The sequence below is a fragment of the Coenobita brevimanus genome, chromosome 28 (assembly GCF_032717465.1).
Source record: "Coenobita brevimanus isolate Jiangsu-jjx chromosome 28, ASM3271746v2, whole genome shotgun sequence".
Lineage (NCBI taxonomy): Eukaryota > Metazoa > Arthropoda > Malacostraca > Decapoda > Coenobitidae > Coenobita > Coenobita brevimanus.
The window spans coordinates 11,121,298-11,147,413 of record NC_136981.1 but is presented as its reverse complement, the minus strand read 5'-3'; the positions used below and the strand labels follow the sequence as shown (position 1 = coordinate 11,147,413).

At 45.5% G+C, this 26,116-nt stretch overlaps 1 protein-coding gene across 3 annotated transcripts; it reads left to right on the top strand.

Annotated features, from left to right (window-relative positions):
* The first annotated feature begins 1,084 nt into the window (after nt 1-1,084).
* LOC145394824 (uncharacterized) lies at nt 1,085-25,432 on the top strand. 3 transcript variants are annotated; one of them, XM_080268624.1, is made up of 8 exons: nt 1,085-1,370; nt 11,373-11,982; nt 13,249-13,405; nt 18,219-18,417; nt 18,669-19,382; nt 20,003-20,191; nt 24,238-24,357; nt 25,116-25,432. In XM_080268624.1, the coding sequence occupies exons 1-8, from the start codon at nt 1,280-1,282 to the stop codon at nt 25,430-25,432; spliced, it is 2,397 nt and encodes a 798-aa protein (XP_080124750.1). In that variant the 5' UTR covers nt 1,085-1,279. The 3 variants fall into 3 exon arrangements, with proteins under 3 accessions (XP_080124750.1, XP_080124749.1, XP_080124748.1); XM_080268623.1 differs by having other exon boundaries at nt 20,000-20,191; XM_080268622.1 differs by having other exon boundaries at nt 19,994-20,191.
* Nucleotides 25,433-26,116: the final 684 nt, after the last annotated feature.

Sequence of the window (26,116 nt, the reverse complement as noted above, 5' to 3'; positions counted from 1 at the left end):
TTAACGGACATGGAATTGTACTTCTTATGGAAGGTATACCGTACCTATAAATGGACCGTATTATATATATAGGGTGTACCTTACCTGTAAATGGACCACACTGCCTAGAGATGGACCATACCTCAGAGGGACCTTACCTCATTTAACAGCTATACAGTAGATGGACCGTAACTCTTATACACGGGCCGTACCTCATTGAACTGGACCCTACCTCTTGTAGATGGTTCGTACCGTACCTCCAGTAGATGGACCGTGCTTCATTTAAGTGGACCGCACCTCATAATGGGCCAGCGTCTTTTATAGAGGGACCGTACCTCCAGTAATGAAGAATACCTCATTTTACTGGCCCATCAACTGTACCACACCTCACTAGCGGAGACGGTACACAAGATGGTTGTTGCAGTTCCTCATTTCAAGTGGCTTTGAACGTGTACCTTGCACCTCCAAAGTACCGTACGTCGGGAAGTGCAGTGTACATCTTGCATTCTACCTCGAGAAGTTTAGTATCAAAACTGTACCTCATTATATCTACCGTACCGCGAAATAGATACCCGGTACATCGAACAGTACCATTAGAAGTGTGCCTCATGTACCGCTGGAAGTGTAGGTGGTACCGTTGGAAAGGCGTATCACTATAAGTACGGGGAGAACGGTACAGTAGCAAGGGGACAGGGAGTGGGGTACCATAGGGAGTGACACAAAGGAACCGTCCAGGAGAAAAAGTGCCAAATATTTACACCCAGCAACACTTACCAACAAACTGATAATTATACACATACATACACACAGCTACAGTAATTCCATACCTCCTACACACGCACCTACACTCACTCAGTCCCTTACACCCACTCACACCCACACTCCGTCTGAAGCCACACACCCAGACTGAACCACTACTGGGCCAGGCTCCACACCCCCGCCTAGTCTCCCCGCACGAACTCTCAACCACCTTAACCCCACCTGCAACTACCACAAACCCACCTACACCCCACCTATAACCACTACCAACCCACTCACACCCCTCCCAAACCTCTGTAACTCCACAAACCCAACCACAACTGAACCATAAACTCTTCCACACACACACCCACAACCACCACAACTGCCTCCCACACCACAAACCCACCTTCAACCACCACACACCCACGTCATCTCATCCACCACAAGTCTACCGAGAGGGCCACCACAACCCTCCCCCCCCCAGCGTCCACCCCCACGCCCCCACAGCGTATTCGGTGAGGCTGTGGGTGGGTCGGGTCGGGTCGGGTGCGTTCGTGTGATGGTGAAGATGGGCCTGAAGCAGCTGGACCCCGTCGAGAAATGGTCCCACCCGCCGAAGAAGAAGTGGATTCATAATTACCTCGCTGATGGTAAGGGATCTCGAGTCAGTATAGGGGATCGTGGTACAAAGTATGGGTTTACATTGCAAAATAAGGAATCAGAATGCAAAAGAAAAATCAGAATTCATAAGGTAAGGGATCTCGAGTCAGTATTGGGGATCGTGGTACAAAGTATGGGTTTAGAGTGCAAAATAAGGAATCAGAATGAAAAAAAAAAAAAATCAGAATTCATAAGGGATCTCGGTTCAGTATAAGGGATCGTGGTACAACGTATGGGTTTTAAAAGCAAAATAAGAAATCATAATACAAAATGAATAATCAGAATGCAAAATATTGATGCTGAGTTCAGGTTTAAAGGTGCTGATTGTAAGACAGGGACTTAACGATGCATAACATGAATTTAGAATACAACAAGGGGATCAGAAGAGAAATCGGGAGTCTGAATTCAAAGCAAGGGTTCTGGTTATAACATATTGGCTTAAAATGCAAAATACGGGTTTAGAATGTAAGATAAGTGGATTATGAATATCAGATATGGATTCATGGTTCAAAATAAGGGTTTTAAAATGCGAAATAAAGAGTTTGAGTGGGAAGAAGGGGATTAGAACTCACAAATTGGCCTAAGAGCACAAGATTAGGGTTCTGAATGTAAAATGAAGGTTCAGAGGATATAATATTGTATTCGGAGTACAAAAAAGGGGTTCAGACTGCAAGATGTGGGCGTATATTACAAAACAGGGCTTCAGAATACAAATTAATGGGTTTATAGTACAGAATATGTCTTGAATACTAAAATAAAGGATCTGAGAGTACTTTAGTGACTTGATGCAAAATTGATGCAGAGTACGAGAAAAAGGTTGAATCCAATATAAAGAGTCTGAGAGTAATACAAAGGCTTCAGAGTACAAGATAACGTGTTTAAAGTGCAAAGTATAGGTTGAATCCAAAATTACGGGTGAGTTCAAAAATATGGGTTCAAAGTATAGGGTGAGGTTCAAATTGCTGCCTGGATAAGGGGGTGGGGGGTTCAGATGATGGAGTAGATGACGAGAGTCGAGGTCGTATGCTAATTAACTGGGGAGATTTCGTAACACCCCATTCTTAGCGATTTATTCTGCACTTTACACTTCTGCATGCTTTGGTATGTTAGTGATGTAGACTGTGTAGATATTAACCCGATACATAAGGTACTGGAGAATGCTAAGTGTTATAGGCAAAAATAAATCGTTAACGAAGAGTTGCAACGAAATTCAGAATACTAAGTCGTTAACGTAGAGGTGCAACTTACGTAACTCAGAATACGGGGAAATAATGTAGCGTATCACGTCGGTCAAGGAAGCTCCCTAGCATCTTTCCCTAAACGATTTATTTTGCGTATTACACTTTACTGTCCTTTTCTATGTTCTTTAAATCCTTCCAATATCACCATACTTTGAACAAATAACGTTCGAAAGGATAATAACCAGCCATATCCAAATATAAATCGCTAAGCTTGTTAGGGACAAATGTACTGTAGTTGGATGGACGGTTGATTGAACTATACCATATTTACTCTAACTTGGCCCGGAATTTAGCCTCTTTGCAGCTTATTACATGTAGCCGAGGGGAAGAAAAATACAGTGCTGTGGCTGTACATTCATTCCACAGCACTTCTTCGCGACTATATAGCATCATATTCTAGTGTTAGTCTATTGCCACAACTCAACATTCGGGTTGGAGAGATGGCAGTTTTAGGCCAAGTTAGAGTAAAAACACTATACTGTAGTCCTGTGAATAACCTCTATGCCAATCAGAGTGTATTGGCCGTCAGAATCAGGGAAGGTTTGATGGCTCCTCTGATGGCGTAATGGTGTTGTTGACAATCAGATTTAACGACCACGAGGCCTATCACAAGCCAATCAGAGCCACAGATTAGAATGACGTCATAGTGTGATAAATGTGCCGGTTATCACAGGCCTGAGTTAGGAGGCCCTGTTGTAAGTGGCACTGAAGATTTGGTTAACACATTTTCCTAAGCGATTTATTCTTTGTGCCTCGGAAATCTGTTGTATATTAGAGAGACAGGGAGAGAGAGAGAAAGAGGTGCGAAACGGCCTGTGCCACTTAAAATATGTCCTTCCTTTAAGTAAATTCGTGTGGAAGTAACAAAACTCAAATATAAACCTTGCGGGTAAAGGCTAGCCAGTAGGAGGTATACACGTAGCTAACACACACACACACACACACACACACACACACAATGGTATTAATAGACACGCACAAAGGTTGCAAACACACACATACGTGCATGATATTAATAGGCACACACGCACATGACATCCTTCACACACACACACACACACACACACACACACACACACACACACACATTATATACTGTATTATTTAACTCAAAGTGGATCTTAGGAGCCTTGGTTAACATACACAGACATATAAATATTCGCACGCAGACGCACGTACATAACAAACACATGTATGCACACAAGAACATATGACATCCACATACACACACAGGATGCACACGCTTCCGCACATATGACGTAACACCGCACACACACACACACACACACACACACACACACACACACACACACACACACACACACACACACACACACACAATGACGTAATACTTCACCTACATACACACATGTACAAACACTAAACGTGCACACAGACACATGGCACAGATACGCACACGTCGTACCGTACGTCACAGCACACACACATGGTATACACACGCCCACATGACGTAATACTCCACACACACGCGATATGAGGTACACCAAGTTGCACTCACACACGAAATGACGAAACATGTTATACACGCACACACAATACACAAGTGCACATAGGATTCGTACACATCTACGCATGAGAAGGTACACACACACACACACACACACACACACACATTTATATATGTACACAAACGCACATAACAGGATACACACAATCGCACATAACAGGATGTACACATAAACGTTCGATACAGTACAGACGCACATGGCAGGGTACGCTCACACCCACACACGTAATAACACACACTTACGTAATGATATTCCATACATACATCCACGAAAACAATTGACGTAAAATACACACATAAATACATACAAACGCACAGATACAGCCTAGTTTAACATCATTGACTAACTTATTTTTTAATCTTAATTTTGGTGCTGTAGAGAGACGCCTTCACGTGGTGGCACCGATATCGTTTAGCAGTTCCTCCGACCGGTTATGCAAACGTCCCTCAACTGTGTCCCCGTGCACTGCAACATGAGGGGAACTTCATCCAGCAGTCCACCGGGATTACGTTTCAGATAAGCCTGGGGTTGTGACTACTACTACTATTACTACTGCAGCCTCGAGTAATGGAGGGGTTAAAGAGGGCTATGTATGTATTCTGATCTCACCAGTCCCATAAATATAAAATAAATAATCTAAATAGCAACACTAAAACACTACGTTATCGCACAGAAGGAAATGAGTCAGATAAAACAAAGGCATTGCGTTGAGCTGAGTTACGCGTGTTGGCTCCTTCATAAAGTGGTATATATTGAACGGAGCATTTGTGGTGTTAAACGGAACATAGGTGGTGTTAATTGAGCATATGTGGTGTTAAAATGAGCTTATGTGGAGTTAAACGGAGCATAGCGTATACATGCTGACTGGTGTTGAATTGAGCATGTATACTGTTCACCATAGGCTTCCAAACACATCCTCCTTCTTGATTTATTTTGCATGTTACACGTTTACACTCTTTTGTGTACCAGTATCGCCTGCATTAGTAACATACAAGAGGACATTCAGCTGTAATGCATATATCGCTAAGGAAGAGGAACTACGAAGTCTTCTCTGTGCAAGGTGTGGTGAAGAGTTGAGGGCGCAGTGGTGAGCATGGCGGGGTGAGCATATAGTGAGCATGGCGGGGTGAGCGTGATAGTGAGCATGGTGGGGGTGAGCATGGCAGTGAGCGTGGCGGGGTGAGCGTGATAGTGAGCACGGTGGGGGTGAGCATGGTGGGGTGTGTAAGGGCCTGACTTTAAATTCCACGCCAGACACTCTATGACCTTGCACACACGTACACACACGCGTCCGTACACACTGTTATTTATATATACGCGCACACTATTATTTGTACACCCCCCCCCTTACATAATGATTTAAACGCGTACACATTTGATGTATACACGCGTATAATTATTTCACACACACACACACACACACACACACACACACAATCATTCCTTACACTGCGTGCCTGTATCACAACATGCCTCCCTCTCTCTCAGTCTCTCTCTCTCTCTCTCTCTCTGGTCTATTTAACCAATAAAGTTATTTTCAAAACAACGTTAACTTAGAAGGAAAACCAATTACGTATTTTTAGCTGTGGATTCTGTGAACTGGGTCAGAGAGAGAGAGAGAGAGAGAGAGAGGATGAAGGTATGTGACATGACAAGTGTGGACAGAAACACCTGCGTAAGTATGAACAGGTGTGTGTGTGTGTGTGTGTGTGTGTGTGTGTGTGTGTGTGTGTGTGTGTGTGTGTGTGTGTTTAAAGTCAGAAATGCACACGAACCCTCTAAATGTGTACATAATAATTACTTACCGATACTCTCTTAGAAGATTGATACGGTAAGTAGGTACGGAGTGGGTTGGGTGATAGATTAGTAGGTAGGCAGGTAGATAGATAGGCTGTAGGTAGGTAGATGGAGGAAGGCAGGTACTATAGGGTGAAGGTATACTGTGAAGGTAGGGAGGTGGGTAGGTTAATAGGTAGGTAGATATGTATGCTGGTACGTTGGTTAGTAAGTGGTAAGTAGATGAGAGAGAGAGGCGTGGTGTTGGCCAGGCTTGATCTTGTGAGTCTAAGTGGAGGGGAGAGGGGAGAGGAAAGACGATTTGAAGGGGAAGTGGAGGAGGGCAGAGAAGGGGAGGGAGAGAGTGGGGGAAGGAAGGAGACAGATAGGAGAGGGGAGGAAAATAAAGAAGAGGGAGAGAGGGAGGGGGGAAGAATAAGAAAAAGAGGGGGTGAGGAGAAACTAAGAGGAGAATAGGATGGGAAGGTTTGGGGTGTATAGGTGGTACAGGAAGCTTCGGTAGCACCTTTTCATTAGCAATTTATTTTTTGTATTACACCTTAACATTCTCTTAACGTTTAGGATTATAATGAGGCGTAATGTGCAGGATAAATCGCTAAGGAAGAAGGGTTACGAAATCTCCACAACGTTTTACATACTATTTGACATCCTGGTGCCCAGTTGTGCTGGGTGAAGAGGGAGTGGAAACGAACTTTGTCGTAGAGTCTGACCGGCCCGGGGGGAAAGGAGAGAAGGGCAAGGGAGACGGGGATGTTGGGAGGGGGAGGGGAAGAGAGGAAGGGGGAGGGGGGGATGTGCACTTGTCTGGTTGCCAAATACTATACAGCGACTTTGGGGTGGGGAGGGAAGGGGAGGGAAGTGGGCGGAGTCAGACACTAAAGTGGGGAGGGGAGGGGAGGGGAAGTGTTGCCATTTCGTACCATGTACACATTCCACGCTCCTCTTTCCTCCCCTCCCACTCATCTCTTATCCCCTCCCCCTTCCTTCCTCTCCCTCTCCTGCCCTCAACTCCTCCCTCCCCTCCTCATCTTCCCTTCTCTCCCTTATCTACCCCTCCCCTTCTTCCATTCCTCCCCCCTCCCTCGTTCTCACTCTTTAACCTCCACTCTCTCTCTCTCTCTCTCTCTCTCTCTCTCTCTCTCTCTCTCTCTCTCTCTCTCTTTCTCTAACACACACACACACACACAAGCCCTTACCTCTTTAATCTTGCCTGCCTCACCTTCCCCACCTTAGAACTACCTGCCTACCGACCTTGCCTACCTGCTTACCTACCTATTTCTGCCTACCCTTTACCCCCTTGCCTACACTCCTGCCTCATGTGCCTGGTCAGGTTGGGAATCTGAGAGAGAGAGAGAGAGAGAAAGAGAGGGGGGGAGGGAGGGAAGGGTATGTATGTGCATATTTCATTACACAGGTGTGAGTGGTAGGTGTGTAAATGTGTGCAAATTTCTCCACACACACACACACACACACACACACACGGAGGCAGGTGTAGGTAGGTAGGCGGGGTTAGGAACGACAGGTGTTAACGCCTGAGGCAGGGTAAGAGGCAGGCAGGTTGGGGCGTCTGGAGAGAGAGTAGTTTTTGTAATTGTGCATCGTAGTTTATATAAATAACACGTTCTCTGCTTTATCAGTTTTAGGACAGCAACAAAATGGATACTCTCTCTCTCTCTCCCCCCCCACACATCTATTTATCCGTTAGTCCTGAAGCCAATCCCAAGTTTTACAAATCACTTGGACACAGCAAGGAAAAAAATATGAACGTATGCCATCGTAGTGAAAGGGTTAGTCACGTAGCTCATGCCCAGCCCTCACCTCTTCCTTGGTCCACCTTTCCCCCTCCCAGCCACCACCCTCATAAAACATCCGAGCCGAAACCGACAGAAAAGAGGGAGAAAGAGACAAGCTTTTTCTAGTAATGTCATAATGTTTGTTTAATTTCTCACCAAGGCCCCGCCCTCTGGTGCAAATATCCAATCACGGGCTATGCATACTTTAGCGGAAAATTCTTGTGTACATTTTAGTTTTGATTGAAAGTGCAGATAAATTCCTTCTATTCAATAATTTACCGAGTACAATCGCCGCCAATATCCACTGGAATACTGCATGGCTGAAAAATAATCGGTGTGTCTAGAGGCGGAATGAATTATTAACGTGCATTACTGTTGCTTACGCCTTCTGTCGCTGTTGTGGCAATGCTGGGAGAACGTACTAAGGGATGCAAACTTTGTCGCTCCCAGAATGCAGAAGCTAGGCGGGAGGCGAGAGAGGCAGGGTGGGGTATAGGTGTGAAGTGGAGGGAGGGGAGGTTGGGTATGGTGGGTTGGGGGAGGTTTGAAGTGAAGGCAGGAGGTGATGGGAGAAGGAGGGGGGGAAGAGTGGAGAGAGATGGGGTGGGGTGGGGGGCAAGGAAATAAGGTTCGCAGGAAGGCAGTGGTCGGGTGGAATGGGGGGAGGGGGCAGGAAGAGTCAGGCAGAGATTGGATGTGCCAGTGAGGGTGAGGCTGGGATGGGTGGGTAGGTAGGTAATAGGTGGTAGGTAGGTGATGGGTGGTAGGCAGGTGGTGTGTGACGTAGGTAGACTGGTGGGTGCAAGTGAAGCAAGGTGGATAGGTAGGTAGGTAGTGGTGATGCAAGTAGGGAAGTGGGTATATAGTTATGTGGGTGGATAGGTATGTGGGTAGTTAGGCAAACGACTAGTATGTGGCTAGATATGTAGGGGGATGGTAGAGATAGATAGGTTGGAAGACAGGTGGTGAAGTAGGGTAGGGGGGGCGGTAGGTAGGTAGGTGCGCGATGGGGTGGTGTACGTGTGAGGTAGGCAGGCAGGCAGGCAGGGTGTTCCGTTACCGCTGTTCATGTGACTCTTACGTAAGTCACCCTCCCACCACCACCACAAGCCCAGGTTGCCATTTTGGCCATTTATAGCCACGTCCACAGATTTCCATTTAGCATTATATATCTATTTTTTGGCTTCTCATGACTAAGTTTTTGCGATTGTAGCCTATTTCTTGGTAATTTTACAGATTTTTGTGTTTAACGTCTTTCTAACACCATGTGAATGCAAGTTTAGCGACCTATGTAAATCTGTTTTGGGAACTACCACCGCCACCACTGCCATCCTCCCCCTCTCCCCCTCATCTTCCTCCATCCCCACGTGCGCGCGCATTGGTGATGCCAGATTAGCAAGTGTCTACGTGCACAAAAACCTGTACAGTATATCGGTAGAAACAGATATACAGTATATAGAGTATAGCTGGAAATAGTACTAAAATCTCTAGAAAGCTGCTAAAATAAAACTGAAATTACGATACTATCGCTAGAAATATGCAGTGTAGGTGAGTTGCCAGACTCACTGTAAGTGTACATTGATAGACGAAGATCTGTAACCTCTTTCAGCTCATTTGATAGCCAAGTGAAGCTAGTCAGATTGGGGGTCGATTTTAGTTGCCTACCTCATAACCAAGACTCATCGAATTTCATGCAGTCACGACTTGGGCCATTTCTAATTATGGGAGTGGACCAGTTCTGTCAGGTGAAAGCAAACCATTACATGCACCATACCCATTAAATCGCCAGAGATAACAGTAATATCTATAAAATGTAAATACAGACACTGCCAAGATCTCTAATGTCGCGAATATAATAAAATCGATAATAGATGTCAGTCTGGCGTTACATGTAAATACCTCGGGATCTGGGTTCGTAATTATCAAGGATCTGTAAGTGACTGGAGGTTTCCTAGTACCCCTTCTTTAGCGATTTAATACGCATATTACACCTAAGCATTGTTTTGTTTAACTACATGACTTGTAGTTTCGAAATGGTTTACAACATGCCGAGGTATATTTACAACAATAGCACGTGAGGTGTAATAAACTTAAATTGCCAAGAAAAATGTGCTCTGAAACTTAGTGCCACCCAGAATACGGCACTAAAACCAATTCCTACTATTTGAGAAGTATAATAGCCTGTAGATTGGAATAATGTAAAAATACCTCCTCGGGTTTCAGCTCTAGAAAATTTATAAATATGCCACCGTATGAAAATAGCTAAACGTGGCAACTAGTGTGTAGACTCCGCCCACTCACACACAGCCCCGCCCACGCCCCTTCTGACTCCGCCCATGTATAGCCTTCCCCATGCGCTCTCTATTTACTTTCCTCATTTATAGGGTCGTTTTATGTAATTTTAAGGGCTTTTTTCGGTGGTGTTTTGGTGATGTGTACTTGTATTGTTTGGTATTTTAGGAGACGTTAATCTGGATCGAATAAAGTAGTGATTTGATGTGTGTGTGTGTGTGTGTGTGCGTTTTTCTTTTTATAGTCTGTCCTCCCACTCACCCCTCCCCTCCTTGTTTACTCCACTACCTCGTGCGCCCACCAAGCGTTCAACCTCGCCTTCCCTTCCCACCCCTTTCCTCTTCCCCTCACTCATCTACCATTTCCCCCCCCCCTCTCTCTCTCTCATCGTTGTGTACTATGTCTGGCCTGCGCTCCACTGCATGGTGCTGCTGCCTCCACCCTGACCACCTCTGCCTCCACTCCTCTCCGCTTTCCACCTTTCTCCTCTCCACATCCACGCCAACTTTTCCTCCTCCTCCTCCTCCTTATTACATCCATCACGTTCATGTCTACATTCATTCCACATCTGGCCAATTTCTGATCTTCCACATTATTTACCAACCTCCACTTTCCATTCCTTTACACACTTCCACACCCCATTTCACTCCACCTCCACACTCCATTTCTTTCGCAGTGATATCCGTTCTTCCTCTATCTCTTCTTCCATTCCCACGTATCCTCTCCAGCGTTCGTCTTTACGTTTGTTGTGGTCCTGGAGAAGAATGCTTTCACGGCGTGGCACGGGACAGCTCCGTGACCAGTTATGTAAATGTCCTTAATTTCTCCACCCAGTTCTTCAAGGGGGGGTTGGTAGACTGCAGGAGGTATGTGCTTCAGCCTGCAGTCCACCTGGTCCACGTCCGGATGAGCCTAGGGCCACAAAAACAACAACAATAACAACAGCAACTACTATACTACTACTACTACTACTACTACTACTACTACAGATCTTTCCTATGTCAGGAAAATCGTCTGCAGACAGTAAGAATCTAATACAGTACCGTACACCTTCGGGCTAAAACGGTTAATAAGTAGTAGGTCTAGGGTGATGATGACGACACCTGTTGCATCTACCATACTTAGAGAGAGAGAGAGAGAGAGAGAGAGAGAATTATATCTATCATATCTTGATGTGTGTGTGTGTGTGTGTGTGTGTGTGTGTGTGTGTGTGTAGGACGAGTGTACTGGTGTGGTGTGGCATATGTGTTCCTGTGTAGTGCAATGTAGCGGTACAGTACTGTGTGATGTATAAGAACAGTATACTAACAGTGTCGTAACGGTGTTGTGTTGTGTTCCAGATGAGGGTGGTGATGAAGGTGGAGGTGATGGCGTTAAGAGAGGTGTGGTGCGACGCCCACCACCCCTGCACCACAACCACCACCACCAACACCACAACCAACAACACCAGCAAGGGGGAGCGCCGGGCCCTACCTCACCCGTAGCCCCCCGTACCTCCCCAACCAGCCCCGCCCACCCCCGTGATGATGTGCGGCGTGTGGGCGGGGTGGGCGGGCCTCTAACACCGCCCACCGTGGGTGTTCGGGGCCAGCAAACTTCACCCCGAGCTGCCACACATCCCACTTCGCCCCCCGCCTCCCCCCCACGGGGCGGGGTGAGGGGGGCCACTTCCCCACTTGGCCTTCTCAGCGCTCTGAGACTTGACTCAGCTTCCCCACCTTCCTCAACTACTTCCCCCACCGCCACCTCCTCTAGTGGGGGTGCTGGAAGCGGGAGTGAGTGTCGCGATGGGGGTGTGGGAGCTGGCGTTGGGGGGCGGCACAACGGGGTGACTAAGCCCCTCACCCTGCCGCCCCCCACACACCCACACCCCTACACCCACCACCACAACAACCACGCCCACCACATCTACCACGATGACACCTTCAGGGACGAAAAGAAACGCTCAGGGTGGGTACCAAATCTGTCAGCCCTTTCTTGATGCTTTACCTTTGATACCACTGGCAACTCAACAGTTGTCACGATCAGGAGCCATTCTCCTACTCACTCCCCAACCCCTGAGGTCTCCACGCAAGACTTCATCCCATGTTTTCCTTGGTCTGCTTCTGGACATTCTTCCCTCCGCAGTCATACCAGTGATCCTTCTCAACCAGTCCTTTTCCTCCCTCCCCTCCATAGTCCAGGCCATCTTAACGTACCACTTCGCATCTCTTGCAGTACACTGTTCGTAGGTCTCATTCACTGCTGTACTCATCTATCTCGCCATTCTCCTTACTGTATGTTCCTTGTGCTTGTATGTTCTTTTCTCAGTGGCCAAATCTCTCTGCAATACAGCATGACGCTAATCAGACGTTTTGTAGAACTGAACAATGGATTCCCAGCGTCAGGTAGTAAATATGTTTTGTAGCGAGTACCTTTAACACGAAGGATAGCTCCCCTCTAATTCAAGAGAGTCAACAGTTTCCAAAACTTTTTTCACTCACTTCTCTTTACCTAACTTTTTTTTTCGCCCGTTTCTCATTATATGCAGTCGGGTGCTAATTTGTCACAGTCATGGACAAAGAACTAATAACTGTCCTGGAAGTACCATACGGTAATGGAAACTGTTTTACCCTAAGGGGCTACCGTTTCAAGGTCAGGGTTAAACATGATGTATTGAGTCAAATGCCAACCATACAGCTTCTCGTAGGAGCAGAACACTGATTTGATGTTAAAATGATCCTTCTAATAAGGCCGAGGCACAAGTTAAGGCCCATGAAAGTAAGTCCAACTCATTAATGTGCTCTTAAGGCCTCAACCTTGTCTAAACCCCTCTACAAAAACCTAAAATCACTTTCAACCCTCCCCTCCTTCCTCCAGAAAATGAAATAAAAGACGGAACCTCCTGCTCAGCCCCCAAGGAACCAGCCAACCTTAAATATCTCAGTGTTCTTATACTTCAACTTTCAATCCATTCAAATCCTTCAACCCTCTGAGAACTCTTTTACAAACAGACAAAGATATCACCAAACTTCACCATGACCTTTATGTCACTCAGCCCTCTGTTCACGCCCTAAAAGCCTGTCAACGCCCTCTTCCCTCCTTTGAACCGCTCAGGAACACAGACTATGGAACTGGCCAACTTTATCTTCCAGTGGTGTTATGCGTCAGCCCTCCGAAGTCCCAGAACTTTTTATACCCCTCCATTAATCTCCTCCCCCCTGTTTACCCCTGCAGGAGCACCCCGTCCCGCGAGGTTCACAACAAGCTGGAGAAGAACCGTCGAGCCCACCTGAAGGAGTGTTTTGAGACTCTCCGGCGACAGCTGCCAGCACTGGAGGACAAGAAGATATCCAACCAGACCATCCTGAAGGCGGCGCATAGGCACATTCAGGTTTGTAAAAATTGATAAAAACAGTTTGTATAAATTGATAAAACAAAGTGAAGCCAACATCGGATATTGTTGGGAGGTTCTAACCAATGAACCACCACGACCTGTATTTATCATCATACCTGTGATTTTTCACAAGTATCCACTCACATCTCCCCAAGTCACTAACAGCTGTGAAGTTCCTAGGAGGTATTCAACAACGCTCTCAGACCTGTGATCAGGAGCAGTCTTAGGACTTGCTTGCGAGAGAAAACATGCTGCAGTTAGAAAAAGTGTCTTGCCTTTATAAAATGACCAGTTCGCCTTGTCAGACAGGTATTTTGCAGAAATACTGAGTTATAAATACAAATAAGCATATTGATATGGACATCTTAACCTTTATCAACAGTTATCCGGAGTTACTTTCAGATGCAAAAATTGGACGAGTACCGGTAGCCGGTCTTGTCATTTTGGTCTGTTTTTAAAGCAACTTTGTGACAGTTGAGGGGGGGGGGGATACTTTTGTTCTTTGTAATACAAATTTCAGGTAGTTTGTGATAATTTAAAAAAAATGCTAATGATCGCAGTGTTAATGCCACATATATCTGCAGTTACAGCTTGGCTTCACTCTCTGCGGTAGCAATTCACTCTCGAACTCAATCACGTGAACGAGGTCATCAAGATCCAGTGTATACCCTTTTTCCGTTTATCATCATCGTATCCATCAAGATCAGTCCGAGATTGCAAACCTCCGCCAAGGCCGAATGTTATCTTGTAATTTTTGTGCAAGCATTGTAGGCATTATTTATTGAGTTAGAAGGAAGAATCTTGAAATTGCCACCATCCCAGTGGCAAATAATCCTTCAGAAAATTCCTGGATCCGGTTGATGAATCCGGATCACCACCAAAATGTATTGGATTGTTCCTTTGGCCATACCCTACCTCTCCCAGAAATTTCAGCAAAATCAGTTCATAACTTTTTGAGTAATCCTGCCAGCAGACAAACAAACCAACTCCGGTAAAAACATAACATCCTTGCGACGGTAACAGTGTTTCTTCGAGGACGAAAGAAGCACGGATGACGGATTCGAAGTTGGTCGGCCATATTGCAATCTCTAGCGCTTGAGAAACTCTTAAGTCATTGTAACAGCTACCCAGCACGTCTACTGGGGCCCTGAGATGCGAAAAGTGGCAGTGTTTGTGAGGCTTCATAAGTAGCTCTTAGGATTTCTCGCGAATTTATGAACACTCATGAGCACTTATGAGTAGTCACAAGGATTTGGGAACATTAATAAATACTGACACGGGATAGGACGTAAGCGATAATAAATGTACACACACACACACACACACACACACACACACACACACACACACACACACACACACACACACACCACCTACTAAACTTCACACTCCTTCCTTTGTAAGTGACCTTGTTATCTGGCTGTAAATGTCGCCTTTAAACTGTTAAAAAAAAAAAAAATCAGTCTCGGAATTTGCATTTAACGTTAACATACAGGTATTATTATTATTATTATTATTATTGTTGTTGTTGTTGTTGTTGTTGCTATTATTATTGTTGTTACTGTGTGTGAAACAAAGTATAATTGTATTCAGTATGTTTATTAACGGTTTTGTGTATGAGTTTTGAATGTGTTGGTGAGTATATAAATGGATGTGTGTGTGTGTGTGTGTGTGTGTGTGTGTGTGTGTGTGTGTGTGTGTGTGTGTGTGACGTCATCACTTCACATGGCCTCTGTGACGTCATCGCCTTATTGATCACAACTCCCTTCTCTGACCTTCCTCCTCCCCGCCCCTCCTTTCCCTTCCTCATCTTCCCCTCCTCACCTCCCTTTCCCCCTCCCTTCCCTTCCTCATCTTCCCCTCCTCACCTCCCTTTCCCCCTCCCTTCCCTTCCTCATCTTCCCCTCCTCACCTCCCTTTCCCCCTCCCTTCCCTTCTTTCCCCTCTGGTCTTCTCTCCCAGTCCCCCCCTCCCTTCCTTCTTTTGCCTCTTCTCTTCCCTCCCCTCTCCTCTTGGTCTTATCTCCTTCCCTCCCCTCCCCTCCCCTCTCCTCTTGGTCTTATCTCCTTCCCTCCCCTTCTCACATTAAGCTTAGCACACTTCCAGTCCTCCTCCCCCACGTCTCGTCTTGTACTCGGCCTTCCACCCCTCTCTCTCTCATTTCTCCATCCGTTCTTCCTTCCCTTCGTAACACCCCCTCACCTTTTAACTCTCTCGTTTCTCCTTCCGTTCTTCCTCTCCTTTGTAACACCCCCTCGCCTTTTACTGTCTCTTATTTCTCCATCCATTCTTCCCCCCCCCCCCTCGTAGCACCCCCTCACAATTAAACTCTCTCTCTCTCTCTCTCTCTCTCTCTCTCTCTCTCTCTATCAAGTGAATGACCTGCCGCTGAGCGAGAAAGGACTTATCGTCTGGCGGGTACAAGGGGATGCCAGGGATACGATAACTGCCACAACGCCGCCAAAATTACACCAGAAGAAAGATACACAAAAGAGCAACATGAAGAAATGCGAGATAATAACGAAAAAAAAAAAAAGCACAAAACAGTAACATGAAGAAATACGAAATACTAGATGAAGAAAAAAAATAAAAACGAGATAAATGAAAGAGCAATATGAAGGAGTAAGAGAATAATAACGGAAAATTTAAAGACAAGTGGATGCCAGAAAAACCAATAACCACTAAAACACAATGTAATAAAAAAAAATACATGAGGAAAAAATAACGAAGTTCCCTATGATGAGGTAACAAGAGATATCGGTTATTGAGAGTTGTAGGGAGCTCAGTATTTGACACTTAAGAGTTTTAGAGAGTTCTGTAGTGGGAGGTTTAAAGATGTCGTTCCTCCTATGTTACTTGAAAATATTTATGACAGGAAATCGATCGTAAAACTCTGTGAATCCCCCCCCCCCCCGTTGCTTTAATCCGCACCTGTCATTGCATCTCTCTCTCTCTCTCTCTCTCTCTCTCTCTCTCTCTCTCTCTCTCTCGCAGTTTTGCTTATCTGTGGGGAATTCCAGTTGTCAGTTTTAAACTAGCTCATCGTCTCCAGTATTAATTAATTGCAAACTCAGAATCTAAATACGAGTGTATGTGTTTACGAGTATGGACGAGTCTAATTCTGTTCAATTATTAATCGATAAACATTTAATGTTTAGATTAACTGTCTTTTTAAAGCATTACAGTTTAGCATGACGAAAACCTTCATAATCTTCGTATTTAAATGTACTATCACACACGCAGAGAGAATTTTATCAGCCAGTTGCGATAAGTGGTTTATTTCATAACGTGTAGCGGTAAACAATAATCAGTGTTACGATACTGATGTGGTATTTTGGGCTTTGTTGACACTTCATACTACGTCACATCCAGCCTCCTCTCCCCCGTCTGTCTCTCACGATGTGTCAGTACATCAAAATACCAAGTTAATGAAGTGTATAGTCATGCTTCATTGTATAACGTTTTAATAATAAGTCGTCATCATCATCAGTATGAGAGAGAGAGAGAACCTTGGTTTTGACCCCTGGTGTGGCTAAGAGGATTACTTGGTGGAGGGAGGGAGAGAAGTAGGGAAGGAGATAGAAGCTGGAAAGAGAGAGATGGAGGGAGGGGTAGTGAGAGATTACAATCTAATATACTATAGCATTAGCCGTGTGTGTGTGTGTGTGTGTGTTTTGGGCAGCCGAAACTACACATTAAAATCGCACCAAAATTGGCATAAAAATCGCAAAAAAATCGCTGATGCGAAAAAACTTGGTCCCATCACGATTGAAAAACTTTTACTATATTTAATGAGCGATCACATTTTGACCAAAAAACGTCGCACCTGGGATAGGATCTCCGTAGAATTTTTTGCCCATAGCTATAACTAAAATATATTATAACAGCGCGAGAGCCCTCCGCAGGAGCAAGTGCGAGGGTCCCAAGGGGCCCACGAGCACTTGTGCTTATAGGAAAGATGGAGTGAGGGAGAGGGAAAGTAGTAGGGAAGTGAAGTAAAGTAGGGAGGAGGGGGGAGGGAGGATTGGGAAAGGGAGGGAGGAAAGTAGGCTACAGAGGAGAGTAGGGATGGCAGGAGAGAAGTAGGATGGGAGAAAGAGGGGGAGGGAGGGAGCAAAGTAGGGAAATGGAGGTGGAGAGGAAAGTAAGGAAAGCAAAAGCAAAGTAGGGAGAGAAGGAGGGAAGGGAAGAAGTTGGGAGAGAGAGGGAGAAAAGAGGAAGGAGGGAGAGGTGGAGGGAGGGAAGGGGAGAAAGGAAAAAAACAAATGTAGCAAGGCAGTAACACCAGAACATGTTAGTAGTCACATTGTATCGTACTGTATTGTTTATAAAGGCTCCAACATGCTTGCATGGGTCAGCCTTGGTCACCTGATGGCAGCTTTCCACACTGCTTGACCTACACCAGCCTCCCTGTTCAGTTCCTGACCCCAGAGGTCACCTGCTATGACTTCGTTCCATGTCTTTTTTGGTCTGACTCACAACCCTACCCGTGATGTTCACACCTCTAACCTTCTGCAGCCAGTTGTCATCCCTCATCCTCTCAACATGCCCAAACCATCTCATTCTGTCCTTCATTGCAACACCAGTACATTCTAGTCCCATCCTTCCTCTCAACTCTTCAGTCGCAAATTGTTATGGAAGTACTGTACAGTATATAGAGCACTATTATTGTTATATTCTGTAATTTATTTATGGTAAAGAAGCTGCAAAAGGATGAATATCTCTACCAAGGTGGACAAACTATACTTCAGTAGCAAATAGGATGATGATGATGATGATGGTGATGATGATGTGCCACATGCTGCCACAGACACTGAAGCGCAAGGAGCGAGAGTATGAGCATGAGATGGAGCGCCTTGCCCGTGAGAAGATTGCACACCAGCAGAAGTTGTCGAGCCTAAAGAAGGAGCTGTCAGCACGTTGGGACCACATTGACTTCTCAGCTCTCCTGCCTGACCCAACCAGCCTCGACCACCACAAGGACAAGGATACCAAGAGCACCACTACAGGTATTATCCTACTTAAGTAAGGATTAGGGTTGTCATGACACTACAGTATGTAAAATCAGACTAAGCAAAAACTGTACAAAGTGATACTAATATGCAAGATATTCCTACATCCTTCCCCCCATTCTGTACTTAAACCAATTAAAAAAAACAAAAAGTGGAAATGTTTAGAGAAACAAAGTATTTTTATGTAATTTTTAAGCACCATATTGCTAGGAAAACAAACCTGCTTACAAAGGATACCATTCTTACAGCATCCGAGCAGCCTGACCTTGATGATGACCCTGCTCCAACCCCAAATTCAGCCCCAGCTTCGGCCCCGGCCCCACGTGATGCCGGCACTCAGGTCTCCACCCCAGTGACCGGCCCACCCGCACCCCCTCCCACCATGTCGCCCCGCCTGCACTCAGACCCTGCCCCACGACAGCCTCCCACCAGTTTTGGGAGTGAGGGTGTGGCTGGGCCGCCCCGAGACTTCAGTGACCCCAACCAGCCACTCAATCTGTCGACAAGTATAGATGCAGCTAGAGCATCCCCACGTGGACCATCTGGCCGTTCCCCGCATCAAGCCGGTGAATGGACAGCGCCACAACAACCACCACCACAACAGCAGGCACCACCACCACCACCACCAGTATCACACTACACCCCAGTGGTTGCTACATACACCACTACTGCTGCCACAGGAGAGGAGGAGACTTGGGGTGCAGGGGAGGGGGCAGGCCGAACCCCCCCAGCCCCAGTCCAGACCGAGCACCTGCCAATTGTGGGCGGGGCAACTGGCCTTCATCTCCCTGCCCATCTAGTGGCTGGGGGTGTCCAGCTAAATGGGGCTCCCGGCGGTCTGTTGGGTCAACCAGCCATACAGGTCATAACACCGGAGGGATATAAACTTCTGCCAGCCGACCATGCCCACACCCACACCCACCCTGCCCCCAAACCTCTCACAATCACCCTTGCTCACCCAGGTATGTCACACTATCTCCTTCACCCTTCCTTTAATTTCATAGTAACTTAGAGACAAACTGCCAAAAAAAATTCCATTTTTATAGCAGAGCTGATTTGTTAGTTCCTCTACTTTACATCTTCAGTTGTACAGAAAAAAACTGTTAATGGACAATACTGGAACTCTTCACTGACTTATAACAAGGACTGCCTTTAGGAGAAGTAAATTAAATGTGACAAATTTCTCAGTTGTTGTCAAGATTGAGAAAACTGTCGGTCTTTTTATATAATGTATAGTCAGACACCCTCATTCTGGAGGGGATGGCCACATTTAAATTTCCTCCATGTCACCCTGGCTTGTGCCATCAGGCTGCCCTCGTTTCAACTCACACCACCTTCATTCTTGCACCGCTTCTCATCATTCTGTCTCCCTTTCCATCATCATTACATACATTCTTCAAGTAAATCTGTGTCTCCTTTTGCTCCACAAGGCCAAGCCATCTCAAAACTCCTCTTCCTAATACTTTCCAGCACATTCACATCAGCACCACAAGGTTCCTTAACATCCTCATTAGTCTGTCTGTTTCTACATATAATTCCAAGTAAATTCTGTCACTCATCTATCTTGTTTCAGCGGCAGCAGCAGCGGCAGCGGCAAGTGGTGGAGGTAATGATGGGGAGCGTGGGGATGCCTCAGAAGATGCAGGAAAGGTGGTGGCCGCAGCTGGGGGTAGTGCCACACCCATGATGGTGGCATTCAACAACAAGAATGGTGTACCCGCCCTACACCTCACTGTCCCAGCCCCACCTCGCACCCTTACACCTACACCAGGTTTGTCTCAGTTTCCCTAAGACCTGATTTACCTCAGTGACCCAAGTATTGTGTGGAAAACAGCAAAGACTATATCATACACAGAGAAAGGCCAAATGCAGAGTACAGGATCCAGTTTATTTCAACGTTTTGCTCACCAAAGGCTCTTCAGGAATAACATCAGTGGACAACACTCCACTCCGTAAATAGTCCCCAGCCTGAATGGTGACCTAGACACAACAAGTAAACAGTCATGCACCACCAGGCTAACCTGGATGTCTGCTTGTTAAGAGGTATGTCAGTGACTTTGCTAACATAAAGAATCCATTATTTTGGTTGACATTACATACATTTGCAATGAAGATGGACTCATCTACATTTCATGCTACAGTCTACATGTTTAATCATTTTCGAATCTTTCCAATTGGCATTGTGGCCTGTATCAAACTGGTTTCACGATCGCATAATTATCTCCGCCAAGGAGGTTATGTTTTACCTCATGTTGGTTTGTTTGTGTGTTTCTTTGTCTGTTAGCAGGATTACTCAAAAAGTTATGAATGGATTCTGATGAGATTTTGTGAAAGGGTGGGACATAGACCAAGGAAGAAATTAAATTTTGGGCCTTATCCGTATTCAGAGTATCCCGAACAATATCTCCAAAAGTTCTCCATGAATTTCAATGAAATTTTGTGGAAAGATGTGGTATGGACTAAGAAAGAAGTGATTAAATTTTGGGGTGGATCTGGCTCCAGAATATCCCACACAATATCTCCAAAAGTTATCATTGAATTTCAGTGAAATTTTCCAGAAAGGTGGGCTATGGACCAAGGTAGAATTGATTAAATTTGGGGGCAGATCTGGATCCTATATCCATGGATCTGGATCCTCTTTAATGGAAATTGCATTGGCAGAGGTATGCACTCTGTGAGTGCTTTCTAGTTCATATTGAAACACTTCATGTCATATTTGTGTTCCATTACTCGTCTCTCTAAACCTTGAAATGTTCCTCCAACATATATGTTATTACTGTACATCCTGAACAAGGTACACTGTAAATTCCTACCTGGCATACATCCTGTCTATTCTGTTTTCTTTTTCAGTCAATTGCCCACTGTTACAGAACCTATTTTCACAACACTTGTCCATCCATCCATCCATCCCCCAATCCTACATTGCCCCATTGCGTAGGAGCCCGGGGCTAGGCATTGGTCCCGACATTTAAGATGCAAGTGACCAGCCTCACTCATCCCTGAGTGGCATTACATGAGCAATCAACCCCAACCACCCCTTGGATATAAAGCTTCACCGGCTCAATCCGATTGGAGCGCGTAGGAGCCTGGGGCTAGGCATTGGTCCCAACATTTAAGATGCGAGTGACCAGCCTCACTCATCTCTGAGTGGCATTACATGAGCAATCAACCCCAACCACCCCTTGGATATAAAGCTTCACCGGCTCAATCCGATTGGAGCGCGATAATTACTCACTAAACCATCAGGCGCCAAAACTGATACCAACCTTATTTAGCAGTGGGGAAACATTACTAGCTATTGAGATATTAGGTAACATGATCCTCTTCTCACATTCTTCTCTCCTCTCTTTTCTTGTACGGATATTTTCAGCCTTCTTCCTTGCCCTTATGATAAAGTAGGGAGGGAATTTCAGTTCAGTGAAAGCATTAAGAATATTCTTATATTCCTCCTCTAGATATTCTCTCAGACATATCCTCAAGGTCCGAAGATAAAATCCAGTGACAGTGCCTAGTTTAGTCGTTGTATCCATTGCAGGATAAATGTGTAATAATTCTTGGAGGTAATTTTCCTAAAAACTAGGAAACTTCAGCCTGTTTTCGTCCGTTAATAAAAGTACATCTAGGTAAGGCAACCTGTTATCATTCTCATATTCAGCCATAAATTTTATACTATTTTCTTTATTTACCTAAAAGCCTGCTCAGATCTAACTTACGAGGAGTTATCACAAGTACATCGCCTACATACCTAAGCCAAACTACCTCTCTTGGAAAAATGCCGTTAAAGCTAGTAGCTACCCTTTGTCTATAATATTTATCATTAAAAGTGAAGCAGGGAAGGAAGGTTGTTGGTTCACTGAAAGCAGTGATGAGAAATAGGGAGGTGAGTATGGAAGTCAAGAAGTTCACTGCATGATAGTAGTGTGATCCCTAATCTGACGTGTGGAAGCGAGGCGTGGACCTTGCAAGAGGGGAACAAGTCAAGAGTGAGAGCAGTGGAAATGAGTTACTTGAGAGGAGCATGTGGAGGGACAGGTTGACGAATGAAGAAGTGAAGGAACGGTGTGGGGTGGATGTTGATGCGGCTGAGAAGATTAGGAGAAATACACTGAGATTATTTGGACATGTGGAGAGAATGGAGAATGAAAGACTGACTAATAGGGTGTATGTAGGTGGAAGGGGTAGACTGAGGATGAGGTGGAGGGATGGAGTTGAGAGGTATATGAGGGAGAGGGAAGTGAGTTGGGGGGAGGGTAATCAAATGGTGGGTGACAGAGCGACTTGAAGGCGTTTTGTCTGTGGCCACCCTTTGCAAGAGTAGGGCGTCGGGCTATAGATAGATAGAAAAGTGAAGCTAGTTAGAAACACAGAGGTCAGCTAAACTAATAAAATCATTCACAGGCATGTTACCTAACACCTCAGTACCTACTAATTTTTCCCTATTGCTAAATAAGGTTGGTATCAGTGTTGTGAGAATAGGTTTTGTAACAGTTGAGAACTGACTGAAAAAGAAAAAAGAGTAGACAGGATGTATGCCAGGCAGGAGTTTACAGGGTACCTTGTTCAGGATGTAATAAAATACATGTTGGAGAAACATTTTGAGGTTTAGAGAAACGAGTGGTGGAATACAAATATAAAGTGTTTCAATATGAATAATGTAAATGTGAAACATAGGTTCGACAAAGGCCATAATGCTTTTAGATCACCTTTCAGACTGAGGACTATAAATAGTCCTCAGCCTGGATGGTGATCCTTAAATTTTAAGGAGTAGAGCAATGTCCACTGATGTTATTCCTGAAGAAGCTCTGGTGAGTGAAATGTTGAAATAAACAGGATCCTGTACTCTGCATTTGGCCCTTCTCCATGTAGTGACCTAAGTACAGTAACTGATCATCATCATCATCATCATACTCTTTTCCCACCCTAGGGCAGGGTGAGGAGAAGCAACGTCCCGATAGCCCAGGTTTGCCCAGTCCAGTGGGCCACGCTTCCATTCACTCATCTTTCAAACCCCTTCAATCCTGGCTCTGTCTGATACGCCAAAAACTTTCACCACATTCTGTAGCTTCACATAAACAAATCCAATAGAGTCAGTCCAGATGCTGCCACATTAAAAAGGGATGCCAAATCCCTGATCATGCACGTCTTCTCACAACATTCATCCAGCCAGCTCAATCTCGTCAGTTCCCTAGCTTCACCGACTTCTATACCTCTCTTCCTCACACCCTTATCCACCAATTATAATAATAATAATAATAGTAATAAAATAATAATAATAACAATGAAGACAGAGTACTTGAGAGTGAGTTATATGAGGATAAAATTGCCTGGAGGTAGTTCAGTCCCGACCATCTGCTGTTGGGGATTCCCAGGAAGAAAAGTGTAGAGGGATGATGGGGATGTTTACTTCCCCCCCTCCCCACAAAGGACGATATCTTTAAATTATTTTTTCCTCATATGATGCTGTCCACAGTGACAAAGCATTTTGAGTCAAAGCTAACTTCAAAGCTAATGCCTCAGTCTTGTTTCCTTGGTTATTAAGCATCCAACTTGTCCATAGTGAATAATAATCAACCTCTTTAAGCCAGGTGACACAATTTTAGTTTATTCTTACAGCTACTAGATAAGTTTATTCAGCTTTTGAAAGCCTCTCATACTGAAAAAAGTTCTCACCTAACCTAAATAAAATTGTCAGATGACAAGAATAAAATAAGACATCACTAGGCTAGGCTCAATGGGATATTGATGTTACTGTACTGATGATGATGATCCTGAATATAATCTACCATATCTAATTACCTATCTCCTGTGGCCCCTCAGGAAGCAACGGCACAATGACAACAGTACCGCTGAACCTGAGTGTGGGCGGGACTGGGGTGAAGTGCACACAGGCTGCCCCCTCTTTACTTTCATCCTACCTCCCCATCACACACGCCAATGGTTAGTACAGTACAAAACTCCCAGCCAATCCAAACAATCCATCCCAGTAGTACAAATACAGTACCAAAATACTTTTCCGTAACTCATGCTGAGTTCTTTGCAAGGTAGTGTACCTCCCTTGACTCACTGTTGTATACCCAGTGTAAATTGTACCTCATATAAGGGCTGTAGCTTGGCCTGTGCAGACTGTCATTGTGCCTCATATGAGGCCTACAGCTCAGCAAGGATTAATATGTATGCAGGCCATCCCATCCCTGTTTTCATCCTACCTCCCTGCCACACATCCCTTTAGTTGGTCCATTTAAACAGTTATGTAAAGTCTTTGTTATAAGTCACTATTTTTTTTTTTTTTTTCCCCATGCAGTCCAGCTAAAGTTGATGGCAGGGCACAGTGTGACCAAGCAAAGAAAAATGATTCCTGAGGGCATTTATTTCTGGCATTTAGTCAGTTCTTTTTACTGACTTGTATGTATATTATAATGATGATGATGTGTTAATATGGCATGTTTTGTGAAACTTGCATAATTGGATAGTTATGCCTGTGAGACTGAGTCAGAATTCCAGGGGTTTTAATAAGTGGCTATTTATATGAATATACTGTTGACTAATTTTCCCTCTACTGTACTGTATCAGATTTTCTTCTTGCTTTCTGGACCAAGTCTCACCTCATCCTTGGGTTGAAAAAGAGGTCCGAACAATGATGAGAGTGTATTACATTTAGCATTTAATGATGATTTGTGTGATGTTTTTTGTTGCAGGTCTGACACAGTTGGTGTCAGGTCTGGGCAGTAATGTGGGTACGCTGGTGTCGGGTCTGGGTACACCATTGGTGACCCCACTGGTGGTGTCGCAGGGGCAGCGTGGGGCAGTGCCAGCAGCAGTTCCAGTCACCAGCAAAGGGCTCAAGACTGGGGGTGGGGGTGGAGTGCCCCTGGTGTCCACGCAGTACACTACCTCCCTGGCAGGTGGGCTGGGCGGCCTGGTTAAGCCAGTGGTGGTGGTGTCCGCACCAGCAGTGGCGGGGATAGTCACCGCCACCCCCGCCATCCACACCGTCGCGTCCGCCAAACCCTGAGGCCACCGCCACAGACAATCCCAGGAGAGTACAAGCCATACCTCAGCCGCCGCAGCCACTCCCGCCGCGCCACCTGCCACCATGCAGCCACACCGTCGCACCCTCTGAGTGTGGCGGCCACGGTCAGGCTGCGGCAGCGCCGTGTCAGATATTTGTAATTTTGAACAGATTTTTATTGTAAATTATTTTATAAGGAGACAGCAGGCCAGGCTGGTGAAGGCGGCGTGGTAGTGAGGGCGACCCTGATGGCCAAAGGTCCCAGGGCCGCCAGACTGTGATAGTGGTGGCGCAGCGCGGCGGAGGCAATTGCCACCACTGCTGCTGCTGCCCGGCACCACACCGCTAGGACGCACACTGCTCAAGAGGTGGCGTGGCGCCGCCACCATGTGTTGCGCTCACTGTACATAGCATCACACACTAGTTGTTGCTCTTATTGTTATTACTTGTTGTATGTGTATCATCTTCATTATGTTCTGTGGATGTATGCAACATTTTATTTTATTTTGACCAAATGATCCTTGAAAAGGTGACTAAGTGTTATACTGTGACTCCACCAGACCGGGCACTAAGTGCCCGTATTCCTCCTCTCACCCCAGTCATACTGCCGCCCAGGCCACCCTGCCCCTCACCCTCACCCCCTCCCACATCCCATTCAGTCTCTCAGGTTTATATTCTAAGTGGCTT

Coding starts and splice junctions, on each gene's coding strand:
- LOC145394824 (XM_080268622.1), top strand. CDS start 1,280: ATGGTGAAGATGGGCCTGAAGCAGCTGGACCCCGTCGAGAAATGGTCC. Junction 1,371..11,372: donor TCATAATTACCTCGCTGATG/GTAAGGGATCTC, acceptor GTTGTGTTCCAG/ATGAGGGTGGTGATGAAGGT. Junction 13,406..18,218: donor CGGCGCATAGGCACATTCAG/GTTTGTAAAAAT, acceptor ATGCTGCCACAG/ACACTGAAGCGCAAGGAGCG.